This window comes from Musca domestica, unplaced genomic scaffold, assembly GCF_030504385.1.
Source record: "Musca domestica strain aabys unplaced genomic scaffold, Musca_domestica.polishedcontigs.V.1.1 3, whole genome shotgun sequence".
NCBI lineage: Eukaryota > Metazoa > Arthropoda > Insecta > Diptera > Muscidae > Musca > Musca domestica.
This window is the reverse complement of record NW_026712299.1, coordinates 14,434,950-14,457,451: the sequence shown is the minus strand read 5'-3', so window position 1 is coordinate 14,457,451 and position 22,502 is coordinate 14,434,950. Positions and strand designations below refer to the sequence as shown.

The 22,502-nt window shown below is 36.1% G+C and overlaps 2 protein-coding genes across 4 annotated transcripts; one reads left to right on the top strand and one right to left on the bottom strand.

The window, feature by feature from the left end:
• The first annotated feature begins 2,517 nt into the window (after positions 1-2,517).
• Positions 2,518-12,696, top strand: LOC101899573 (ionotropic receptor 21a). Its single transcript, XM_005178389.3, has 6 exons — positions 2,518-3,317; positions 6,524-6,858; positions 6,917-7,078; positions 7,139-7,521; positions 7,580-7,772; positions 11,652-12,696. The coding sequence occupies exons 1-6, from the start codon at positions 2,607-2,609 to the stop codon at positions 12,661-12,663; spliced, it is 2,796 nt and encodes a 931-aa protein (XP_005178446.2). The 5' UTR covers positions 2,518-2,606; the 3' UTR covers positions 12,664-12,696.
• Positions 12,661-22,402, bottom strand: LOC101898179 (cysteine-rich with EGF-like domain protein 2). Of its 3 annotated transcripts, none has more exons than XR_009342566.1 (5): positions 22,056-22,402; positions 21,469-21,962; positions 19,700-19,933; positions 19,078-19,597; positions 12,661-13,064 (listed from the first exon to the last, which is right to left on the bottom strand). XR_009342566.1 is itself a non-coding variant. In XM_005178380.4 (5 exons), the coding sequence occupies exons 1-5, from the start codon at positions 22,223-22,225 to the stop codon at positions 13,061-13,063; spliced, it is 1,140 nt and encodes a 379-aa protein (XP_005178437.1). In that variant the 5' UTR covers positions 22,226-22,402; the 3' UTR covers positions 12,661-13,060. The 3 variants fall into 3 exon arrangements, 2 of the variants coding, with proteins under 2 accessions (XP_005178437.1, XP_005178439.1); XM_005178380.4 differs by having other exon boundaries at positions 19,360-19,597; XM_005178382.3 differs by lacking the exon at positions 19,078-19,597 and having other exon boundaries at positions 22,056-22,401.
• Between the last annotated feature and the right edge of the window lie 100 nt (positions 22,403-22,502).

Genomic DNA, 22,502 nt, shown 5'->3' with positions numbered 1-22,502 from the left:
TACTGGTTATCAATCTAAAATAAGAATACAAAAATTAATTTCAATCAAAACTCTTCAATGTTGAATGCCAGAATTTGGCTCCAGTTCTTTAAATAGACCCTGAATGTCATTGTATACTTTAAGGTACTTATTTTTATTCTTATTAACTAATTATATTTTGGATTCTGTTGCGTTGTTCGATATAAATACCCTTTTGATTTCGCCATTCAAAAATCCATAGACCTAAAAACAGGTGCAACAAACTATTGCCGCATGAGTGGGTCTAAGAAATGAATTGGAAAATTATTAACCGAATTAAATCAAATTAATTTTTATAGAGGTGGTGACCTATGGCATGTGTGCGGGATGTGACACACAAACAAACGTACCCACTCACTGGTAACATATACTACAAATTCAATCATAAACTATCATGTTTTACAATAACAACTCGGGTGGATATCCACACAAAAGGGAGGGATGTGGTGGAGTGTTTACAGTGTTTTGGTAGAGGAAAAATTTCGGTTCCGAAAAATTTATTAATAAAAGGAAACTTTTTTAATCTGTCGTTATATAATAAACATTGGTTTAAGTTATATCCACACGTAACTTGGGTTAAATTGGTTGAAATCGATGTCTCATAATCATACATATACAGGGTGAGATTAAAAAACTGCAACCAAATTCAGACTGCTGTCATTATTAAGCCACTCGTCCGACAACTGTTAAAATTATTCCAGTGACAGCTCATAACATTGTTTATAAGCGTACAAAAGCATTTTAGTGAGAATTTTCCAGAAAAAAAGTTTTTCGTGATTGAATTCAAGCGTGAGAGTGTGATTTCTTTATATTTGGCTGGAAAACCACAAGTGGCTATCGTTAGAACACTCCAGCATTTAAATATGAATAAATCTTTTGCGTCTCGTACCATCGCTCGTTGCTGTGATACTGGTAGCATAGCCCGACGTCAAGGAAGCGGACGGAAGAAAACAGCAACATCGGCAGAAACGTTTCGAAAAGTAAAGAAGCGACTTGATCGAAACCCGCGTCGCAGTGGCCGAAAAATGGGATGTGAGCTGAACATATCGCAATATACCATTCGGCAAATATTGAGAAATCAGCTCGGGATAAAGCCATTGAAATTCCAAAAAGTGCAAAAAGTGCAATGGCCACCAAAATATCCGGATACCAATCCGTTGGACTATTTTGTCTGGAGAATTTTTTAAAGTAAGGTTGTCACTAAAAAATACGAAAGTGTCGATCGCCTGAAGCAAGCGCTTTGCCGGGAATGGGTCAAAATACAGCAGAGCAACATTTGGGCAGTGTGTTACGGTTTCATTGGACGTTTGAAGGCCATAACTTGTGCCAAAGGTGGCCAATTCGAACAAACCTAAGCTTAGATTTGATGCTATTTCCAACATTTTTTGCTTTCATTCGATAAAATTAAAAAAAATAAATGAAAAATATGGCTTTTGAATTTGTTGCAGCTTTTTTTATCTCACCTTTTATATAACAATGTTCCCAATAACAAAAAAAGGCCTTTTTGAGTTAACGCCTGAAAGTAGCATAACGAAACACTCTCTTCGCTCTTTGCTATATCCAAAAAAATTAAGTTCCCTGCGCCTTTGGGTAAAGGAATGGGTCCTAGCCATTATGACCCACAAATACCAATTTTTAGACAAATTCGTGAGAAAATGTGGAAAAAATCATCAAAATACTGAATATCGGAAGGTACCGCTATACAAAAAAGTGGGCCCATACATACAATGTTTTGCCACCGGAGCTAGAACCCATTGCGAACAACTTATACCAATTTGTATACGAACCCGTGAAAAAATGTGCCGAAAATCATCAAAATACCGAATATCGGGAGGTACCGTTATAGGGGGGCTACAGCAAAACGTGGACCTATAAAAACAATTTTTTCCAACGGAGCTAGAACCCATTATGACCAACAAATACAAATTTTTTGACAAATCCATAAAAAAAAAGTTTGGTAAAAATCATCAAAATACCGAATATCAAGATGTACCGTTATATGGGGGCTATGCCAAAACGTGGACCTAGACATACAATGTTTCGACACGAACCCATTATGACCTACAAATGCCAATTTTTAAACAAATCTGTAAAAAAATGTGGTAAAAATCATCAAAATGCCGAATATCGGGAGGTACCGTTATATGGAGACTATACCGAAACGTGGACCGATATATCTCATTTTCAATATCAATACAAATTCTCCTAAATTTTGACGGTGTGCATCAAATAATATGGGCTATATCGTGATTTAAACAGACAGACACACGGGCATCGTTAAATCGACTTAGAATTTTATGCTGATTCTGAATATATATACTTTATAAGGTCTACGACGAATATTTAGGGATATTACAAACAGAGCTTTTGTATCCTTTCCAAACTTACAGTCCTGTATCGAAGCCACTGAAAACACTGTCAATTGGCCACAGACAATGCTATCGAATGGCTGCCATAAATACGACTGCAGATTAATATCGCAGTGTCAAAACACGAAAGGCATTTGTCAAGTTAACACCTGCTTTAAATTGGAAAAGGTGTAACATTGTCACTTCAAATTTGTTCATCCCAACAAGAAATTGTTCAAAATGTGTAAAATCTTAAAAACGACTAATTTAATTCTCATAATAATTTTAATAAATGGTGCCCGGTCTTTGAATCAAAGTGAATTATTGCAAACCGAAGATGAGTCGCCAGTGAATTGTATGAGTGAAAAAATAATTAAACGTTATCAATTCAATACCGATATCTATCAGTCGTGTGAAAGTCGGGAGGCCCAAGCTTTGCATAACCGTAAACCGCGTCGTGTTGAGCCGATTTTTCGTGGAAAACCCAAACCTCGTCGCGATGTGTTGGCAACGAAATTTCATTTGAATTTGGATAATCGCCAAACTGCATCTCTGGTTTCGTTGGTCAACAAAATTGCCACCGAATATTTAAGTAAATGTCCACCCATTATCTATTATGACAGTTTTGTGGAAAAATCGGAAAGTTTACTCCTGGAGTTGTTGTTTAAAACGTTTCCCTTCACCTACTATCATGGAGAAATAAATAGTCGTTATGTGGCCCACAATAGACGTCTTAAGAACTCCATTGATTCGAATTGTCAAAGTTATATTTTATTTTTATCCGATCCCCTGATGACCCGCAGCATTATTGGCCCTCAAACGGAGAATAGAGTTTTGGTCATATCACGTTCAACACAATGGAAATTAAAGGATTTCCTCTCATCGGAAAAGTCATCAAATATTGTGAATTTGTTAGTAGTGGGTGAATCACTGACGGCGGATCCGAATAAGGTAAATTATTCCAATGCCCAATGGTCCATAAAAATAGTTCTTAAAAATCCTCGATCTTTAGTCCTAAGTAATTGGATGAAGATATTTATGGGAGCTATATCCAAAACTAAACCGATCTTGATAAAATTTGACATAGGTATTTCTGCGCCGTATGAGATATCTTGTACCTTATATCATGGTTGTTAATTGCTTATTACGAAAGTTGGGGACTTAAAACCAACTTGGATGAAACATATATATAGGAGCTATATATAGCCATATATTAAGCAATTTTTACCAAATTTGAGAAAAATTATTCCTGAATAATTCCTCCTTTGACATTTTTCACAAAGAACTGAAGAATAAAGGTAGATTTTAACTTGTATTGGAAACGAGTTACATCAAAAGCACAAAAAGCAAAAATATAATAATCACTTGAGTAAACACATTTCGAATGTAATTTTCTTAAAATCTATTGTACCTAGATGTATGATTTCTTCCGAGATTTATAATAAAATTCGGTGTAGAATATTTCTTCTTTTGACATTTTATGCCTAAAACAAAATTTTATGTCGAAAAAAGTCAGAGGTAAAATTTATCAAAAAAAAAATTAAGGAATACTTTCCGAGTTTTTTTTTTTTTTTTTTTTTTTTTTATGGAAGGGTGCTACAAATATTTTCTTGATATACGGATTTCATTGCTTTGAAATTGAATCCAGAATATTTCTTACTTTGACACATCCTCCAAAAAATGAAATACTAATAAATAAAAACGTAGCCACAAAATTGTCACTTATAGTGCATAAATTTCGGATGTAATTTCCTTAAAAACTATTGCACCTATATGAATGGGTTATTCTGAGATTTTTTGACACCCTCTGTCTAAAAAAAATTTTAGCTGCTTTTAGGCGTCATCTCAAAAAAAAGATACGGCAAAAACTTGCCTCATCGAAATAACAGTTTTAGATCCTAGGTTTCTTTGGACCAAATCCTTTTCAGGACATCCGTCTGTCTGTCTGTCTGGCTGGTGCGGACGATAACTCTCGAAAGGAGTATCCAATTTGGTCCAAACTTGGTACATCGTAATATTAATTTCAGACTTAGATCGATCTCGGAGATGATCAACATTGGTCCACTTCCCCACAAAAAGTCAAACATGTCATTGAAAATAATTTATCTCATAGAACAAGAAAGGATCGTTAAATTTTGTGCTAGGCCAGGTGCAAAAATTGACAATATCGGTAAAACTCTGTCTGGTACCTCCCCTACAAAGGGTCAAATTTTTGAATAATCGCAACGCTTATATAATGTGAAAGAAGAATTCGATTGTCTTAACATTTCGCATATCTCAATATTTTTAACAGCCGTAGGTCTGACATGAAGATGGGCTAGATCGGACCAGTCATTCCGGTCACAAAGGGTCAAAATTTTGAATAAAGGAAACGCTTATAAAATTTGAAAGAAGAATCCGATTATGTTCAAATTTCGAAAATCCCAATATCTCGCCTACCTTGTATGAAAATGGAATCGATTAAACAACTACTGGAACCTCTCTCACAATGTGTCAAAAATTTGGATACATGAACATTCGATTCTTTTCAAACTTGCATATCCCAATATGTTTACAAACACAATATCTGTTGTGAATATGTGATTTATTGAACCATTGGCTAAAGAAATTGAAATTGGTTATAATCGGATCGGATTTAGATATAGCTCTCAAATATATTCAACCGATTTCGGGTTAATTGTGCACCAAATGCACAATATAAGTCCAAATGACCTGAATTTTGGCGCATCCGACCGAATTCAGTCTAGAAGCAAGTACATTGAATTTGGTGGAAATCGGTTTAGATATAGCTATATCTCCCATATACATGTTTCATCGGATTTGGTGTATAAGTCCCTCACATTCGTAATATGCACTCCAAAAGAATACTATTTGGTACAACATATCAGATACAGCCCAGAAATACCTCTACCAAATTTTATCAAGATCGGTTCAGATTTGGATATAGATCCCACATATATCGTCAAACCGATTTCGGATTAATTGTGCGCCTAATGGCCAATATCAGTCCTAATGACGTAAATTTTGGTAATCCGACCGAATTCAGTCTAGAAGTAAGTACATCATGTTTGGAGAAAATCGGTTCAGATATTGCTATAGCTCCCACATATATTTTTCATCCAAATTGGATGTTTAAGTCCCTCAGATGCGTAATAAGCATTCCACAACAGTTACATTTGGTACAAGATATCTTATAGAGCTCGGAAATACCTTTGCCAAATTTTAATCGAGAACTGCTAAGATTAGGATATAGCTCCCTTACATATCCATAATCCGATTTAGGTTTATTGTGCAAATAATGGCTAATATCAATTGGAGTGAATTTCAGGATGTACGTTTCTATTTTGTGGAACTACTTCAAATAAATTATTTTGTTACGGGAGTTCTACTAAATATGAATAGTTGTGTAGGGTATCATACTGTCGTCCCGCCCGACTTTTGACCTTTCCTCACTGGTTTTATTATAAAGAATTATTGGCGTTTGGGTAAAATTTAGACATTTGTTGTCTTCTGGGACCTATAGTAGATTTTACGGCAAGTAATTTAAAGAATATTTTGCCTTGCTGTGATCCCGTTAAAAGGGACTTTTAACTATATTTAAAAAAGGACCAAAAATCCATTTGTTGACTCGCTTGAGGGCTAACAATTTTCGACAAAACAGTCCTCGTGTTTTAATCTGCAATGTTAGGCTTTCATCTGCAAAGACACTATACCCAAAATCAGAGGACTCCAAGAAATCTCAATCCGAAAGTTTCAAAAAATGTGGATGAGGGGCAACTTGCCCTATCTGTTTTGGTGCAAACTAACAAAACGCCGATACACATGCCTTCTATTTTAGCTCTGCTTTCATAATCTGCTGGATTATCCCTGTAATTATTGAAAAAAATTGGAAAAGTCCTTAAAAAACAATCTTAAAAATCTATGATTGTAAGTCCAATTATCCATGAACAAATATTGTATAAAAATCCACAAGAAAAAATACTCTGTAATTGTCCAGGGCTATAAGTCCAATAGTCCATGAAAATATATTCTTAAAAAGTCCACGGTTATAAGTCGGGGTTATAAGTCCAAAAGAGTATTATTCACAAACAAGAAATCATACCTGATAACCCTTCAAAAAATATTGTTTTTACCTCTCCCCCAATTTGTATTTCCAGGAAAGACCATATGTCCTCTACACCCACAAATTATATGCCGATGGCCTGGGATCCAACAAACCGGTGGTACTGACCAGTTGGCTAAGGGGTGGTCTCACACGACCCCACATAAATCTTTATCCCAAAAAGTTTCAAAATGGTTTTGCCGGACATCGTTTTCAAGTGATGGCGGTCAATCAACCGCCTTATATTTACCGTATAAAAACCCTGGACTTTACTGGGGTGACCCAGGTGCATTGGGATGGCATTGAATATCGTCTGCTGCAAATGATGGGACAGAAATTGAATTTCTCAATTGATATTTTGGATAATCCCAATACGGGAAGAAATGAAAGGTAGATCAAGATAAACCTTTTATACATATCATTACTGTTAAACATATTTTTCTTCCAGACCCTGGGAACTACTGGAGTACAATGTGGCCCAACGTTTGGTTGATGTTGGCATGGGCGGCATGTATGTTTCCAATGATAAGCTGGAAAGTGTGGATTTCTCGGTGGGACATTCCAAGGACTGTGCCGCATTCATAACCCTGGCCTCTAAGGCCCTGCCAAAGTACTTGGGAGATTTAATCGTTTTATAAAAAGCCATTATAATTGAGTTTCCTTTTTACAGATATCGGGCGATAATGGGTCCCTTTCAATGGCCCGTCTGGGTGGCGTTGATATGCATTTACTTGGGTGCCATATTTCCCATTGTTTTTACAGATCGCCTGACGTTGAGCCATCTCCTTGGCAATTGGGGTGAAATTGAAAATATGTTTTGGTATGTTTTCGGCATGTTTACGAATTCGTTGACATTTTCGGGCAAATATTCCTGGGCCAATACACAAAAAGTATCGACGAGAATTTTAATTGGTTCCTATTGGATATTTACGATTATAATTACGGCATGTTATACGGGATCGATAATTGCTTTTGTCACCTTGCCCGCTTTTCCTGATACGGTGGATTCGGTAATGGATTTGCTGGGCTTATTTTTTAGAGTTGGAACGATTGGTGAGGTCATGTGTGACAGCAAGAACATTAAAATTTAATGTTAATATTTTTTCTTTAGATAATGGCGGTTGGGAATATTGGTTCCAAAATTCCTCCCACGAACCCACATTTCGCTTGTTCCAAAAAATGGAATATGTCTCCTCGGTGGAAGAGGGTATTGGTAACGTAACCCAAAGTTTCTTTTGGAATTATGCTTTCCTCGGTTCCAGAGCCCAATTGGAATATTTAGTACAGGCGAATTTTTCAAATGAGTAAGTAAGAAGGTTTTGAAATCCTCAAATAAACGTTCTTAAAAGGCCAAGGATTTTGATTCAATAAATTCTTAAAAAATTTGATTCAATAAATTCTTAAAAAATTACGATTATAGCTCTATTGGCCTATATAACAAATATTTGTCCAGAAATTTCATTTTTAAAATAACAAGGATCCCCATGAAAACTATTTTTAAAAATACCTTAGAGTTGTACCCTAAGTATATTACTACATGTTACTATAACACTGTGCAACATAAAAAATAATTAAAGGGAAAATCCAATAGATCGTGAAACTAGAGCTAAATCTAGTATTTGAAAGTTTGCATTGTAAATTAACTTTAAAATTAAATTTGAAATTTTCGCATTAAAATTTTCCGTTGATCGTTGATATATAGTGTCTTTGGCGATGTTACAGATAGCAATACAAGGGATTATTGGTTCACAATTTTATCCATTGAGCGAGTCACCAAAGGGGTATTTTAGTTATTTTTTCAAAATATCGTTTTATCTTAAAACCAAATCGTAGCCACACAAAATATTCGACAAAATTATCCATCATAAAATTCTACTATAGATCCCAGAAGAAATCATATACAGGGTGCGATAAAAACTTCAACGAAGTCAAACGCCATAATTTGTCAATTTTTTTTAATTTTAATGAATGAAAGCAAAAAATGTCGGAAATAGCGTCAAATTTTAGATTAAGTTCAGATTTGTTCGAATTCATCACCTTTGGTACGAATTATGTCCTTCAGACGGCCAATGAAACCGTCACACGCTGTCCGAATGTTTCTCTGTGGTATTTTGAGGTGATCGACACTTTGGTATATTTTACTGCCAACCTCGCTTTCCAAAATTCTACAGACACAGTAGTCCAACGGATTGGTATCCGGGGATTTTGGTGGCCATTGTGGGCTGGAAATGAAGCTAGGAACCTCATTTTGTATCCATTCTTGGGTGGCGCGTGCTGAGTCCGATGGTCCTGTTGGAATGGCTAAGGTCTGCGGCCAAAATTTTTGCGTGCCCAAGGCTTTAATACACCCTCCAGAATATTTTCGCAATAATATTCGGCATTTATTCTGATGCCATGGTCGATTAATACGAGCGGAGAGTGACCATCGATTGTTATGGCGGCCCACACCATCACCATGGCCGGCGCTTGAGTTCTGATGACCAACCGAAGGTGCACATTTTCAGCTGACCTCTTTGGTTTGTTTACAAACTGCTGGACAACGAATGTTTTCTCATCGGAGAAAACCAACTTAACTCTTTTGAGTCTATTTTCTTTCTGTTGCGGTCTAAGTTCTTGCACTTTTTGGAATTTCAATGGCTTTACTCCGAGCTCATTTTTCAATGTTTGACGAATGGAATATTGTCTTATGTTCAGCTCACGAGCCATTTTTCGGCCACTGCGACGCGGGTTTCGATCAAGTCGCTTCATTACTTTACGAACCATTTCAGCTAATGTTGCTATATTCTTCCGCCCACTTTCTTGACGTCAGGCTACGCTACCAGTATCACGGTAACGAGCGATGGTACGAGACACAAAAGATTTATTCGCATTTAAATGCTGGAGTGCTCTAACGATATCCACTTGTGGTTTTCCAGCCAAATATAAAAAATCACACTATCACGCTTGAATTCCATCACGAAAAATTTTTTTCTGGAAAATTATCACAAAAATGCTTTTGTACGCTTGTAAATAATATAATGAGCTCTGGAATAATGGCTTAGAAATGACAGCAGTCTGAAGTTGGTTGAAGTTTTTTCATCTCACCCTGTAGAATCCCACGATCTCGTTTAAAGGATGTTTTAAATCATAATTTCAAAAAGGACCTTATTTGACTCGCTTGGGGATTAACTTATTCGAGCAAAATGATCCTCGTATTGTAGTCTTAAATGTATTAAAATCCTAAATATGTTAAAATCTATCTTATGTAACACCACGAAATATTGATTTCCCACATAGGAAAGTATATATGGATCTTCCTATCTCGCCGAGCTGAGTCGATCTAGCTATGTATGTCCGTCCGTCCGTCTGTCCGTCTGTCCATGTTAATTTGTAATCACTCTACAGGTCGCAATTATGGTCCGATCTTCACGAAATTTAAAATGGAGGTGGGGTTTGGGTCAGAATATAACTCTATTGCTTTTGGAGATGATCGCATAATATTTAGGGGTTGAAATGGACCAAAAACTGAAAAAACTCCTGATTTTGCACTTGCTCTACAGGTCGCAATTATAGACCAATCGACGCGGAATTTCGCATGTAGCTAGAGTTCAGGGCTGGCAAGAAGCCTACCCATTTGAGTGGTCATCGGATAATATTTAGCGGGTAAAATAGACCATATCTTTTCTGTTGAAAAAATTCAAAATTTTTCATTAAACCGCGAATATTTTAAATCCCGGCGAAATCACAAAGCCATGACAAGGTTACTTCTGATCTTTACATTGATGTTAACATCCAACAAAACGGATATATAGCAAAATATGTGCGATATATATGTTTATCAAAGAATATATGCTTGAAAAATCTCTTATATGTCGAGAACGGCTGAACTGATTTCGACAGTTCTCATTAATTCAGAATGGCTTCTTGGCAGGAAACATAAAACGTCTAAAAAAATCGCATTAAAATATCTCTCTAAAGATGAAAATATTGATTTTGTAAAATTTTCTCATATTTTTTCAATTTTGTCATATTTTTGGCATATTTTCATTTTGAATTAAACATTTGGTAATATTTCTACAGCTAACAAAACTGAGTAGTAACTAAACTGAGAGTATCAGGATATCATATACAGATCTCATTTATGGCCCGATCCTTACGAAATTTTGCATGGGGATAAGATGAGGGTCAGAATAAAAGCCTACTCTTTTTGGAGATGATCGCCACATATTTAGGGGTTGAAATGGACCAAAAAACTGCAAAATTGTCGGCAGGTCGTAATTATTGCCCGATCCTCACGCACATTTTAATGGGGGTTACCGGACATTGCAAAAGCCAAGCAGTTTCGAATGACCATCTAAAAATATTCAATGTGTGAAATAGTTTGCCAACTTTTGTAGACAAAATACGAAAATGTCCATTCCGGTGACTTTTTGGAGAATTCACATATACATGAAAGACGCACTTCCGACTATTTCGTTAACGCTGATTTCGTTGAAGAATATAGTCAAATCTCTGTATTTCATATAGATGCGTTCAGTCAAAAACCAATGATAAATGTTAATCTTTTGCCACTTCTGAGAGATTATGGGTCTTTGGGAAATATTGGTTCCAGATCTAGGAAGACCATTTACGTGCAACATCTAACAATAAATTGGAAATGTGCAAATTAGTTAAAGTTGCTATTATTCGGAAATTAGAGAACGAAACCTGATGGTTTTCTTTTATTATTTGTCACAATATCTTGTGGAATTCTTTCGAGTATCTCGCCTATATTAACTGTATCGTTTATTATAGTGTTGTAGGGTATTCAACGGTCGGCCCCGCTCGACTGTAGCCTTTGCTTACTTGTTTTTCTTTAATTTTGAATATTTTAAAATCAAAATCTAAAAAAAAATATTTTAAAATCGATGTATTTTAAGAGATCTTAATACGAAATTTTCAAAAAATCTTGAAGAGTTGGGAATTTTTCCCCTCTATTTTGGTTACTTTGCGATGTGAGATTTCAAAAGGCTGATACAAGTGCCTTCTATTTTTAGCTCTGCATTCATAATATGCTAGAATTTCCCCGTAATTATTGAAAAAAATTAATTTTTGTTGATTGTTGATGATTTTTTCACTTACCTCGCATTTTATTTAATATTTGCATAATTTCCGAAATTATTATTTTGTATTTTTCAATTTATCCAATTTCCACTTTGTTGCAGAAATATGTCACGCCGCTCAGCTCTCCATCTTAGCGAGGAATGTTTTGCCCTGTTCTATATTGGCTATATGTTCCCCAAGAACTCGGTATATAAACAAAAACTAAACTCCCTCATATTGCTAGCCCAACAAGCGGGGCTCATCAATAAAATCGAAAGTGAAGTCAAATGGGCAATGCAAAGATCATCGGCTGGGAAACTGCTACAGGCCAGTTCCTCTTCACCCCTACGAGAAACCATACAAGAAGAACGTCAACTAACCACAGCCGATACTGAGGGAATGTTTTTATTGATGGGCATTGGTTATGCGATTGGTGCAATTGCCCTGGTTTCGGAAATTGTTGGTGGTATAACGAATAAATGTCGACAAATAATAAAACGTTCTCGACAGTCTATATCCTCGGGTTGGTCATCGAGACGTGAAAGTGTTGTTGTGCTGCCCGGCAATGAGGCAAAAAAGAAAATGCATCATAAGACGCGAGAAAAGAAGGGATTTGGTTGGAGACAATTGAATTTAACGAGGACTACTCTCAAAGAATTATATGGCGATAATCATGGTGAAGTGCAGCAGGAACATAAAATCAAGAGTAGCCACAAAAGTCAATGGGGTGGTTATCACAACATGGATACGGAAAATAATTCCGATGATGCGGCATCTCTCAAGTCCACCGTTAATGAATTCATACTCAATGAAAGACCCTCAAAGCACAACAAACATGGTGACATTATTGAACAGGTGGTGGATAGATTTCTAAAAGAAGAATTGGAAAATACATTAAAAACATTTGATCAAACCTTGGCCACCTATCAGGAAGATGAAGAGGAAAATGAGGAACGATTGTCTGCTGTTACCCATCCAGAAGATGCAGAAGAAATATTTGGAAGTTTTGTCAGTTCTTTTCTCGATGAAAATGCCAAGGTATTAGATAATTTGCAATTGTTTAAGGATCCAAATAGTGGATCTGAGCATGAAGCGCCACAAGAACAGGAAAGAGAAGAAAACACACAAAAGTAAATTTTTTTCTAAATTTATTTTTAAAAAAATGATTTGAACAGAATTACAAATTATAATAAATAATTGAAATCCATGTTGTATCGATGTTTTATGGTTTTGCTTGTTTTGACTTAGGTTGTTTAATTTTCTTTTTGGCTAACTTATACAATTAACACAGTGCATGGTACTTTTGTTGTCTTAATGGTAGCTTAATTTAAATAATCATGGAAGTGGTTCCTTGGTTGATTGGACAAGAGGTGATTTTCAAATGTCTAATTGTGCTATTCTAAACGTACATATTTGTTTGTATATACTCTTTATGGTCTAAATTAATCATAATTCATCTTTAAGATGAGGAGCTTCTATTTGCGTATATGTGTCGTCATCATCATCGTGGTTTTCTTCCTCATCTAAAGAATCATCTAAAACAAACAATAAAATAAACACAAAAAATTAAAATAAAAAACAAAGTTAAAAATTAAAAAGAAAAATAAAATATAAAAAAATTAATTAATAATAAATAAATTAATAATTAATAAAATTGAGATTGATATCGCCACTTTGGTATAGAAAAATTATTTGCCATAGGAGTTGTTTTGAAATGACTTCTGGGGAGAATATCCCCAGACAAGAAGCAATGGAACAGATGAGGATTTTTCGCCATTCCCAAAATCATAGTATTCTCTGCTAAATATATTTTACCATCTTCAATCTCTTCAGACATCTCTCTCTCTCCAATTGTCCCCCTAATTGTATTTAATATGGGAACATTTAATACCAAGACAATAACAGTAAACCCGTAAGGAAATGTCAAAAGTCGGGCAAGGTCGACTATATGATACCCTACACAACAAAAGAATTTGCATTGGGAAGTTATGTGAAGTAGATCATACCAATTATGAACCATATTTGAATACAGTAGTCACAATTTGGGAACTATATCCAAATCTGTATCGACTTTAAATAAATTTAATTTTTCTAACTCTAGTAGGCTCTCTAGAAGGCTTTTGTACCTCAAATACCAAATAAAATTGCTACACAGGGTGAGATGAAAAAACTGCAACCAGCTTCAGACTGCTGTCATTTCCAAGCCACTCGTCCGACAGCTATTAAAATTATTCCAGTGACAGCTCATTATATTGTTTACAAGCGTACAAAGCATTTTGGTAAAAAGTTATTCGTGATGGAATTCAAGCGTGATAGTGTGATTCCTTAATACTTGGCTGGAAAACCACAAGTGGTTATCGTTAGAGCACTCCAGCATTTAAATGTGAATATATATTTTGTGTCGTATCAACGCTCGTTACCGGTAGCGTAGCCCGTCGTCAAGGAAGTGGACGGAAGAAAACAGCAACATAAACAGAGAGGGTTCGAAAAGTAAAGAAGCGACTTGATCGAAACCCGGGTCGCAGTGGCCGAAAAATGACTAATGCGCTGAACATATCGCAATATTCCATTCGGCAAATATTGAAAAATGAGCTCGGGGTAAAGCCATTGAAATTCCAAAAAGTGCAAGAACTTACACCGCAACAGAAATAAAATAGACTCAAAAGATCTAAAGAGTTGCTTCGCTTTGCCGAAAGTGTTGAACTGCCGGATTGTGTTTTCTGGTGTGAGCCAGCATAACAACCGATGGTCGCTCTCCGCTCCTATTAATCGACCATGGCATCAGATTATAAGCCGAATATTATGGCGAAAATGTTCTGTAGGGTGTATGAAAGTCTTGAAGCCCTGTTGGTGGTCACTATTCCATAAGCAACCTATCGAAATACCTCCAGCAATAAATTAAATAATTTAAACTATGGAATGTATGCAGATGTACAGGCAAGTGTTGCAATTGTTAGTTTTATCATGTTATTGATACTTAATACAAAAATATAAATCATTATATCATACAAAATTTTGAAGAAAAAAAAACTTTGCAAGCATAATGAAATAATGACTAAAATACTTTATAATGAGGAAATGTCTAAAATACTTTATAAAGGAGAAATTACTAAAATTATTGATAAAACTTTGTTTTTATTCTTTAAATATATCCAAAGATTTATTGAAATTAAAAGTAATATTTTATGCTTCTTTACACAACGAAGTTCAACGAGAGAATGAATGCAAAAGAAAATAAAGAAGTTACAACAGCATTCATGTTGCTTAATGAGGGTTGCCATATATTTCCATCACTCCTCCTCAACATGAATGATGCTTTACATTTACACAAAGATATCATTTTAGATTCATTAAATCTATAAAATTACAATGTTTTTGTTTAGACAAATTTTTGGTGAATACATCAGCAACCATATTAGTCGAAGGACAATATTTTAATTTTATTTCATTTTTCTGGACTGAGTCTCGGATGTGATGAAACCTTATGTCTATGTGCTTTGAACGCTTGTGGTAAACTGGATTTTCAGCCAATTTTAGTGCCCCTTGATTGTCTATGTGTAGAGTTACGTATTCGTTATTCAATGCGCCTATTTCTTTTATAAGACGCTTTAAATATATCGCCTCTTTTGCTGCTTCGGATGACGCCACGTACTCAGCCTCTGTGCTACTAAGTGCGACTGACATCTGTTTTCTAGATTCCCATGATATGGGACATCCACCAATAAAAAATATAAATCCGGTATATGATTTACGGTCCACTCGGTTACCACCCCAGTCTGCATCCACGTAACCTTCTATGTTACTTCCATTAGGTTGATATATTATTTTCTTGTCGACCGATCCTGCCAAGTATCTCAGAATATGTTTAAGGCCAATCATATCAGTTTTTCGAGGGTCAGAATTTTTCTGAGCCAGTTTTGACACTGAATGCAAGATGTCAGGTCTCGTAGAAGTGGCTAAATATATCAGAGCTCCGACAAGGGATTGGTAAGCGGTTTGATCTACACGTTCGTCATTATCATTACAATTTACCTGATAACCGGGTTCCAAGGGTACTTGCAGTGATTTACAACCTTCCATGTCATATTGTTGTAATAGATCACGTATGTATTGGCTTTGCCCTAATTTTATCATACCCGTCTCACCTTCTCTTTCGATTTCCATACCCAAAAAGTGGCGTAATTGACCTTTATCACTGACATCGAACTCACTTGCCAATTCCTTTTTGATATCCAAAACAATCAATTTTTCTTTGCATCCTATAATAATATCGTCCACGTAAACGGCGATCAACACTTGTTTGTTTCTCCTCATGCCTTTATAAAGACAGGGTTCGTTATCGCATGGTTTAAAATTCATCTTACGCAATGTGTTATCTAATTTGGAATTCCATTCCCTTCCACTTTGTTTCAATCCATAAATAGCCTTATGGAGACGTAGAACCTTGGTTGGCGAAATATTTTCCTTAAAATTTTGTGGCTGTTGCATGTAGACTTCATCTTGGAGTTCACTGTTTAAATATGCATTACTGACATCGATTTGATGTAAAAACATTTTTTCTTTCGCAGCCAAAACCAATAAAATACGGATTGTTGAGTAGCGAGCAACAGGGGAAAACATCTTATGGAAATCAATTCCAAGACGTTGGTGACAGCCTTTGGCTACTAGGCGGGCTTTATACCTCTCTATTTCACCATTTACATTCCTTTTTATGGCATAGACCCACTTACATGGAATAGCTTTTTGTCCCCTTGGAAGATCCACCACCGACCAAGTTTTGTTCTTGCAAAGCGCATTATATTCATCTTCCATCGCCCTAAGCCATTTATCTTTATTACCATCAGATATTGCCTGTTCAAACGTATTAGGAATGTTTTCGTCGACAGCATGGCATATAACTTCATTACTGGACTCGCCATCATTTTCAGCTGTTTCAAACCCATCAGTGAAGCCTTCAAAATCACTCATATCATCCTCGGAATTATCATCATTTTCACTGTCAGGTCTAATCTGGATTTGTTGTAAATTATCACCTGTGATACGTCCATTGCCATCAGAATTACTTTGGTCTGACAGTAGATAATCAAAAAGTGTATCGGTCGGAGAAAATCCTTCAGGATAAGTAGACTCACTGCTTTTGCCAAAACAATTTTCGTCAAAAAGTACATCCCGACGTTCGATGACCTTATTTTTATCCACATCATACAGACGGTACGCTTTAGATGTTAAAGAGTAACCAACCATTATGTATCGTCTGCCTTTAGCATCAAATTTAGCTTTATTCTCAGACTTATCTAAGGCAACAGCACATGCCCCAAAGATCCTGAAATGTTGCACGTTGGGCTTTCTTCCACACCATTCTTCATAAGGAGTTTTGTTTTCCAGCTGCTTGGTAGGACACCTATTCCTAATATATACAGCCGTGTTCAGTGCCTCTGCCCACAAAGTTGGTTTCACATTAGCATACACCATCATCGATCTGGCCATTTCAACGAGGGTGCGGTTGGCCCTCTCAGCTACCCCGTTTTGTTGTGGTGTGTGGGGAACCGTCAACTGCCGTGTAATGCCTTCTTTCTCAAGATATAAATCGAAATTTGAGTTAATATACTCCCGCCCATTGTCCGAACGTAGTGATTTTATCTTACAGCCAGTCTGCTTCTCAACTTGAGCTTTAAATATCTTAAATTTTTCAAATACTTCCGATTTCGACCGCATAAAGTAAACAAATATTCTTCTGGACTTGTCGTCGATAAATGTTACAAAATATTTCGATCCTCCTACCGAAGTAGTTCTAAATGGACCGCACACGTCTGAATGAACAAGTTCCAACAATTCCTTCGAAATCGTCTGAGACTGGTTAGGGAATGGTAATACATGAACTTTACAGACCATACATGTGTCACAATTTGCCATAACATTTCCATTTATCCTCATGCCATTTACCATACATTTTCTTGACAAGTCATTCAGGCTCCTGAAATTTAGATGGCCATATCTATTGTGCCACACCATATTGTTGTTATGCATAGCGAACAATTTCTCACACGAGTTGCTGTTAAATACAAACATATTGTCTTTTCTTTCTGCTTGCAATACAATATCACCATCTGGTTTCTTAACTGATGCTCTCTTCCCATTGAAATTCACCGTCAAACCTCTGTCAACTGCTTTGTTAACAGATATGAAATTAGCTTGCAACTCAGGAGAGTATAAAACATTTTCAAGTCTAATTTCATTATCGTTGGTGTATATGTTCACGTCACCTTTACCAATGGCATTGATGTATTTGTCACCAGCGAGTGTAATTCTTTCATTGTGTACTTTGAAGTTTACAAACATTTCTCTTTTTCTACACATATGTGACGTCGCACCGCTGTCTACATACCAATTCTCGCTGTCTAACGCCGCTGTCTCTGCCACCGCTAACATCGTCATCGCCTGCGTTTTATTCTTTTCCTTTTCGCACTTATTCGCATAATGTCCCGTTAATCCACAGTTGAAACATTTTCCTTTGAAACCTTTTTTGCTACTTTGCTTCTTCTTGCCCGTTTTGGAGTTTGCAGGTTGTGCGACAAATGCCTTTTGATTGGTTGTCTCTTCCTCTTTCTCTTGTCTTCTCTTTCCCTCCTCGAGCAGTTTTTGTCTTAGGGATGACAAAGTGGGAAGATCATCGCGGGTTTCCATTGCGATCACAAAATTGTCGAATTCCTCGGGAAGGCTAGACATAAGCATTATGGTTAGAAGCTCCTCCTTAATCTCAATTCCGGTTTCATGCAATTTCTCGTATACTTCCGAGAACTCATTTAAATGTTGCACTACATTACCATTTGGCGTCATCTTCAAATTTAACAATCTTTTGTATAAGGAAACTTTTTGTATGGGACCTTTCGGCATATAGACCTCTTCCAGTTTTTTCCAAGCTTCATTTGAAGTTTTAGAATTCCGTATATAAGCCAACTGTGTTGGTTTAACTCCCAGGAAAATGGATGCTAGGGCCTTTTCGTCTTCGGCATCCCATTTGGCCTTTGCCGCTTCATCGCCTTCCTTCCTGATTGTTCCATTTACTATCTTCCAAAAACCAGCATGGATTAGAACACTCCGCATCTGGATTGACCATAGGTCATAATTGTTCTCATCCAATTTATCTATTTGAAGAACGGGTGCACTCATTTTTCTCTCCTTTCCTTTTATCTTTTAACTTTCAATCAAATTGCGCAGTGTTGGGTGGACTGGGCCCATAACCTGATAAAACTTTGTTTTTATTCTTTAAATATATCCAAAGATTTATTGAAATTAAAAGTAATATTTTATGCTTCTTTACACAACGAAGTTCAACGAGAGAATGAATGCAAAAGAAAATAAAGAAGTTACAACAGCATTCATGTTGCTTAATGAGGGTTGCCATATATTTCCATCAATTATTACTCACACAAAAAACGTGAAGTTATGTTTCAGCTAATATATAGCACAAATAAGTTAAATAAGGAACTTAAAATACTGAAAAGTAGAAAAACTACGAAACGCATCTAAAATTGTAAATAAGAATACCCTCGTATATTTTTCTTGTAAAAGGCATTCCATTATGGTCATGGTTTTGTGCTTTCATTTATTCACAGAATAAACGCTGATGCTGCTCTGTTCTCTAATCATGTTTGCTTCATTTTACGTTGCGGCTTTAGCAAATTAAAAAAAAAAAAAGTAGTTATGTTTGAACACTTAATTGTAGTTTAAAAATATTATGGTGTATAAATTTTCTAGGCAAAACAAATGGATACAAATGGAATGGATGCTGCTTGTAGTTATATTCTTATTCTTTGGCCTTCCTCTTACAATGATTTCATTAGCATTTCTTCCAATTGTTTAGTATCGATTTGTGGCTTATTTGCACCGGCTGGCGTGGAACTAAGCCAATATTCCGAAGCGGCAATATAAATTGCCACAGCTGCTCCAACAATGTAGGCAATGTGCGTTGAACTTTGAAATATAACACAAGTGGCCACACACAGACCGAAATATGTTAGAAAACGTGTTATGTTCACATATTGATCACGTTTCTCATTCGAATCGTCTACGAGTGTAGTGGGGCGTAATGTGAAAAGATACAAATACAAAAGGAGAAGTATCTTAGCCATTTTATGGATACATTTCTTAGTTTTGTTTTATTACTTACCAGTACACTTTCCATCCTTCAGTGTATAACCGGAGGCACATTTTTTACACATATCCGGACCATCACCATCGCATCCTTCACACGAACGATCACATTCTAAACAGGAATAGGTTCCTTCATTGTTAACACAAAATTGATTTGGCCGGCAGGTTCTGGGGCTATCGAGACATTCATTGATGTCTTGGCAACCATTTGTGGCATCCCAACGCCAACCTTCATTGCATTTTGTGCAAGCTGGAAATAAAATAAAGAATAAATTAGATTTATCTAAACATCCTCAATAAAAGTATAATAGAATAAAATAAACTGTTTCAGTAGAATTCAGTAGAAGATATCATTTTAAGGATTTCTTTAAAAGTAGGCATTTTTATATCCTACACCACATAGTGGTAAGGGTATTATGTCTTTGTGCATTTGTTTGTAAGATGGAGAAGGAAGCGAGATAGATCCATATTTACTTTTGAAGATCTTCAAAGAATCACTTTCTGAGTCGATGTATGCATGTCAGTCCATCTGTCAGTCCGTCTGTCTATGTATTTTTATGAACAAATTGCAGGTCGCATTTATTACCCGATTGAGATGAAATATTTGTTTGGCCAACAATATTTGTTTGAAATTGGTGAGAATCAGTTGAAATTTAGATATAGCTCCCATAAATATTTTCAATCGATTTCGGGTTAATTGTGCACCAAATAGTCAATATTAGTCCAAATGACCTGAATTTTTATACATCCAACCGAATTCAGTCTAGAAGCAAGTACATCAAATTTGGAGAAAATCGGCTCAGATATAGCTATAGCTCCCATATAAATGTTTCATTCGATTTGGTGTTTAAGTCCCTCACATTCGTAATATGCACTCCACAAGAATGATATTTGGTACCAGATATCAGATACAACCCAGAAATACGTCTGCCTAATTATATCATGATTTGCTTAAGATTTGGATATATCTCCCATATATATCTTCCACCGATTAAGGGTTAATTGTGCACCAAATGGACAATATTAATCCAACTGACCTGAATTTTGGTACATCTGACTGAATTCAGTCTAGAAGCGAGTACATCAAAATATGTCGACTCAGATATATCTATAACTCCCATATATATGTTTCATTTCATCCATTTGTAATTTGCATTCGAAAACAATGATATTTGGTACTATGGCTAGATATAGTGAGAGGTTTTGTATGTACTCAAGACCTTTTGAGATCTTTTTCGAAAGTTTTATAAATGCAGAAGGCAAGTAGAGATGAGGAAGAAGCCTTCTATATATTGAATATCGTTTAAAAAAAAAATTATAAGTAGATGATCATTTTAGAAGTTTTAGCTGATGAGAGACTTATCATGAAGCCTGGTTTAGATAGATAGAGATGGGAGATAAATATTTTGAAATGTCTTCTATTAAAAAACCGCCTTTGTGACTTCTTCTGTAAGTAAAAAGCCTTTAGTTTCTCTGTATACCTATGTTTCTCACTGAAATATCTTCCGTACTTAAAAAGCCTTTAGGGGGGACTTGTATCAAGTGAAGACCTTTTTAAATTCCTTCAGCAGATTGAGCAGTCCGGTTGGTCTTCTTTACAAAATACCCATATTGAAATTTCTTTCGTAGTACAAAATCCAATAATTGGTCATGACATTTTAAGGAGACCCTTCTCCAGCTAAGAAATTTCTCTGATATGTATTCTACAGATATATAACGTTTTTTGATAAGAATTCTTTAGATAGAGCAAATAAATTTGCACTGAATTCTCTCCCCTTCACTTACCTTTTGGTCCAGCACCCTTGCATCCGCCATCCTTCGTACACGCTTTGTGGCATGCCGAACACAGCAGCTTCTTCTCGTCGCGGAACGCTTCATAATAACCATTGGCACATTGATTACAATCATCGCCAGCATAGCCAGCATCACAATTACATTTACCATTTCCTTTGCGGGTGCCATCACCTTTACACTTGCCATTGCCATGGCAATCGGTACACTGTTTACATTCTGCACCATAATGTCCCTCAGGACAACAAACTTTTAGTTGGTCTATACACAACCATTTGTGGACATCGGGTTCTTCAGTCTGTTTGTGAGTAAACCACTCCTCCAGCAGATGTTCATGATCATTGGCCATGTTGTGACATTGAGTTTGACCTCGTCGCACTTCTTGGCAAAGATTTTCCTGTATTTCCACCAAACGCACCTCACTTGTTTTATATGAACGCAATTTTTCTTCCTCCCAAGCAGCATCACCGCCAGCATGTTTGCCACGGCTAAAAGATATAGTAGTTAAATAAATATTCCAAATACTGTTATACTATTTTGTAATGGTCTTCTTTTGACCATGATTGATCTTCTAGTCGTACCTAGTATTATCCATTCCCAATTTGAACGAAGCTGCCAATGTGGAACATGCTTTGCATGGTGGCAAATTGGTAGCCTTCTCCTTCTGTTCCTTTGGATTCAAGGGATCATCGGCACTGATGACCACAACAGCAACAGCTGTCAATAGCAATATTTCCGGAAGACTTTTCATGTTCACGCAAATATTCCAATGACGTTTGCTTGCGTGTTATGTTGACAAATGATGGGTCTGACTTTTATTTATCTTTTCTCTGCTTTTAATTGATAATCTCTGCTGAAGTGAAGAGGGTTTACGTGGTTTTACCTAGAGTTTTTTCCATTTTGTTCTTCAGAGTACAGAGCCAACCAAATGTTTTCTAACGTCGTTGGTTTATGCAAATCTTCGAAACGGCGGAAATTAAAAGACAGCATTTAGCCGGTATTGTATGGATATGAATTTAGTTTTAATT

Bases quoted from the DNA above. Each gene is read 5' to 3' on its own strand.
- LOC101898179 (XM_005178380.4), bottom strand. From the start codon at position 22,225: ATGAAAAGTCTTCCGGAAATATTGCTATTGACAGCTGTTGCTGTTGTG. The intron at 19,934-21,468 runs GTAAGTGAAGGG...TTTTATTTCCAG, and splicing joins CAAGGGTGCTGGACCAAAAG to CTTGCACAAAATGCAATGAA. The intron at 19,598-19,699 runs GTAAGTAATAAA...CTACACTCGTAG, and splicing joins GAAGGATGGAAAGTGTACTG to ACGATTCGAATGAGAAACGT.
- LOC101899573 (XM_005178389.3), top strand. From the start codon at position 2,607: ATGTGTAAAATCTTAAAAACGACTAATTTAATTCTCATAATAATTTTA. The intron at 3,318-6,523 runs GTAAATTATTCC...TTGTATTTCCAG, and splicing joins TGACGGCGGATCCGAATAAG to GAAAGACCATATGTCCTCTA. The intron at 6,859-6,916 runs GTAGATCAAGAT...TTTTTCTTCCAG, and splicing joins AATACGGGAAGAAATGAAAG to ACCCTGGGAACTACTGGAGT.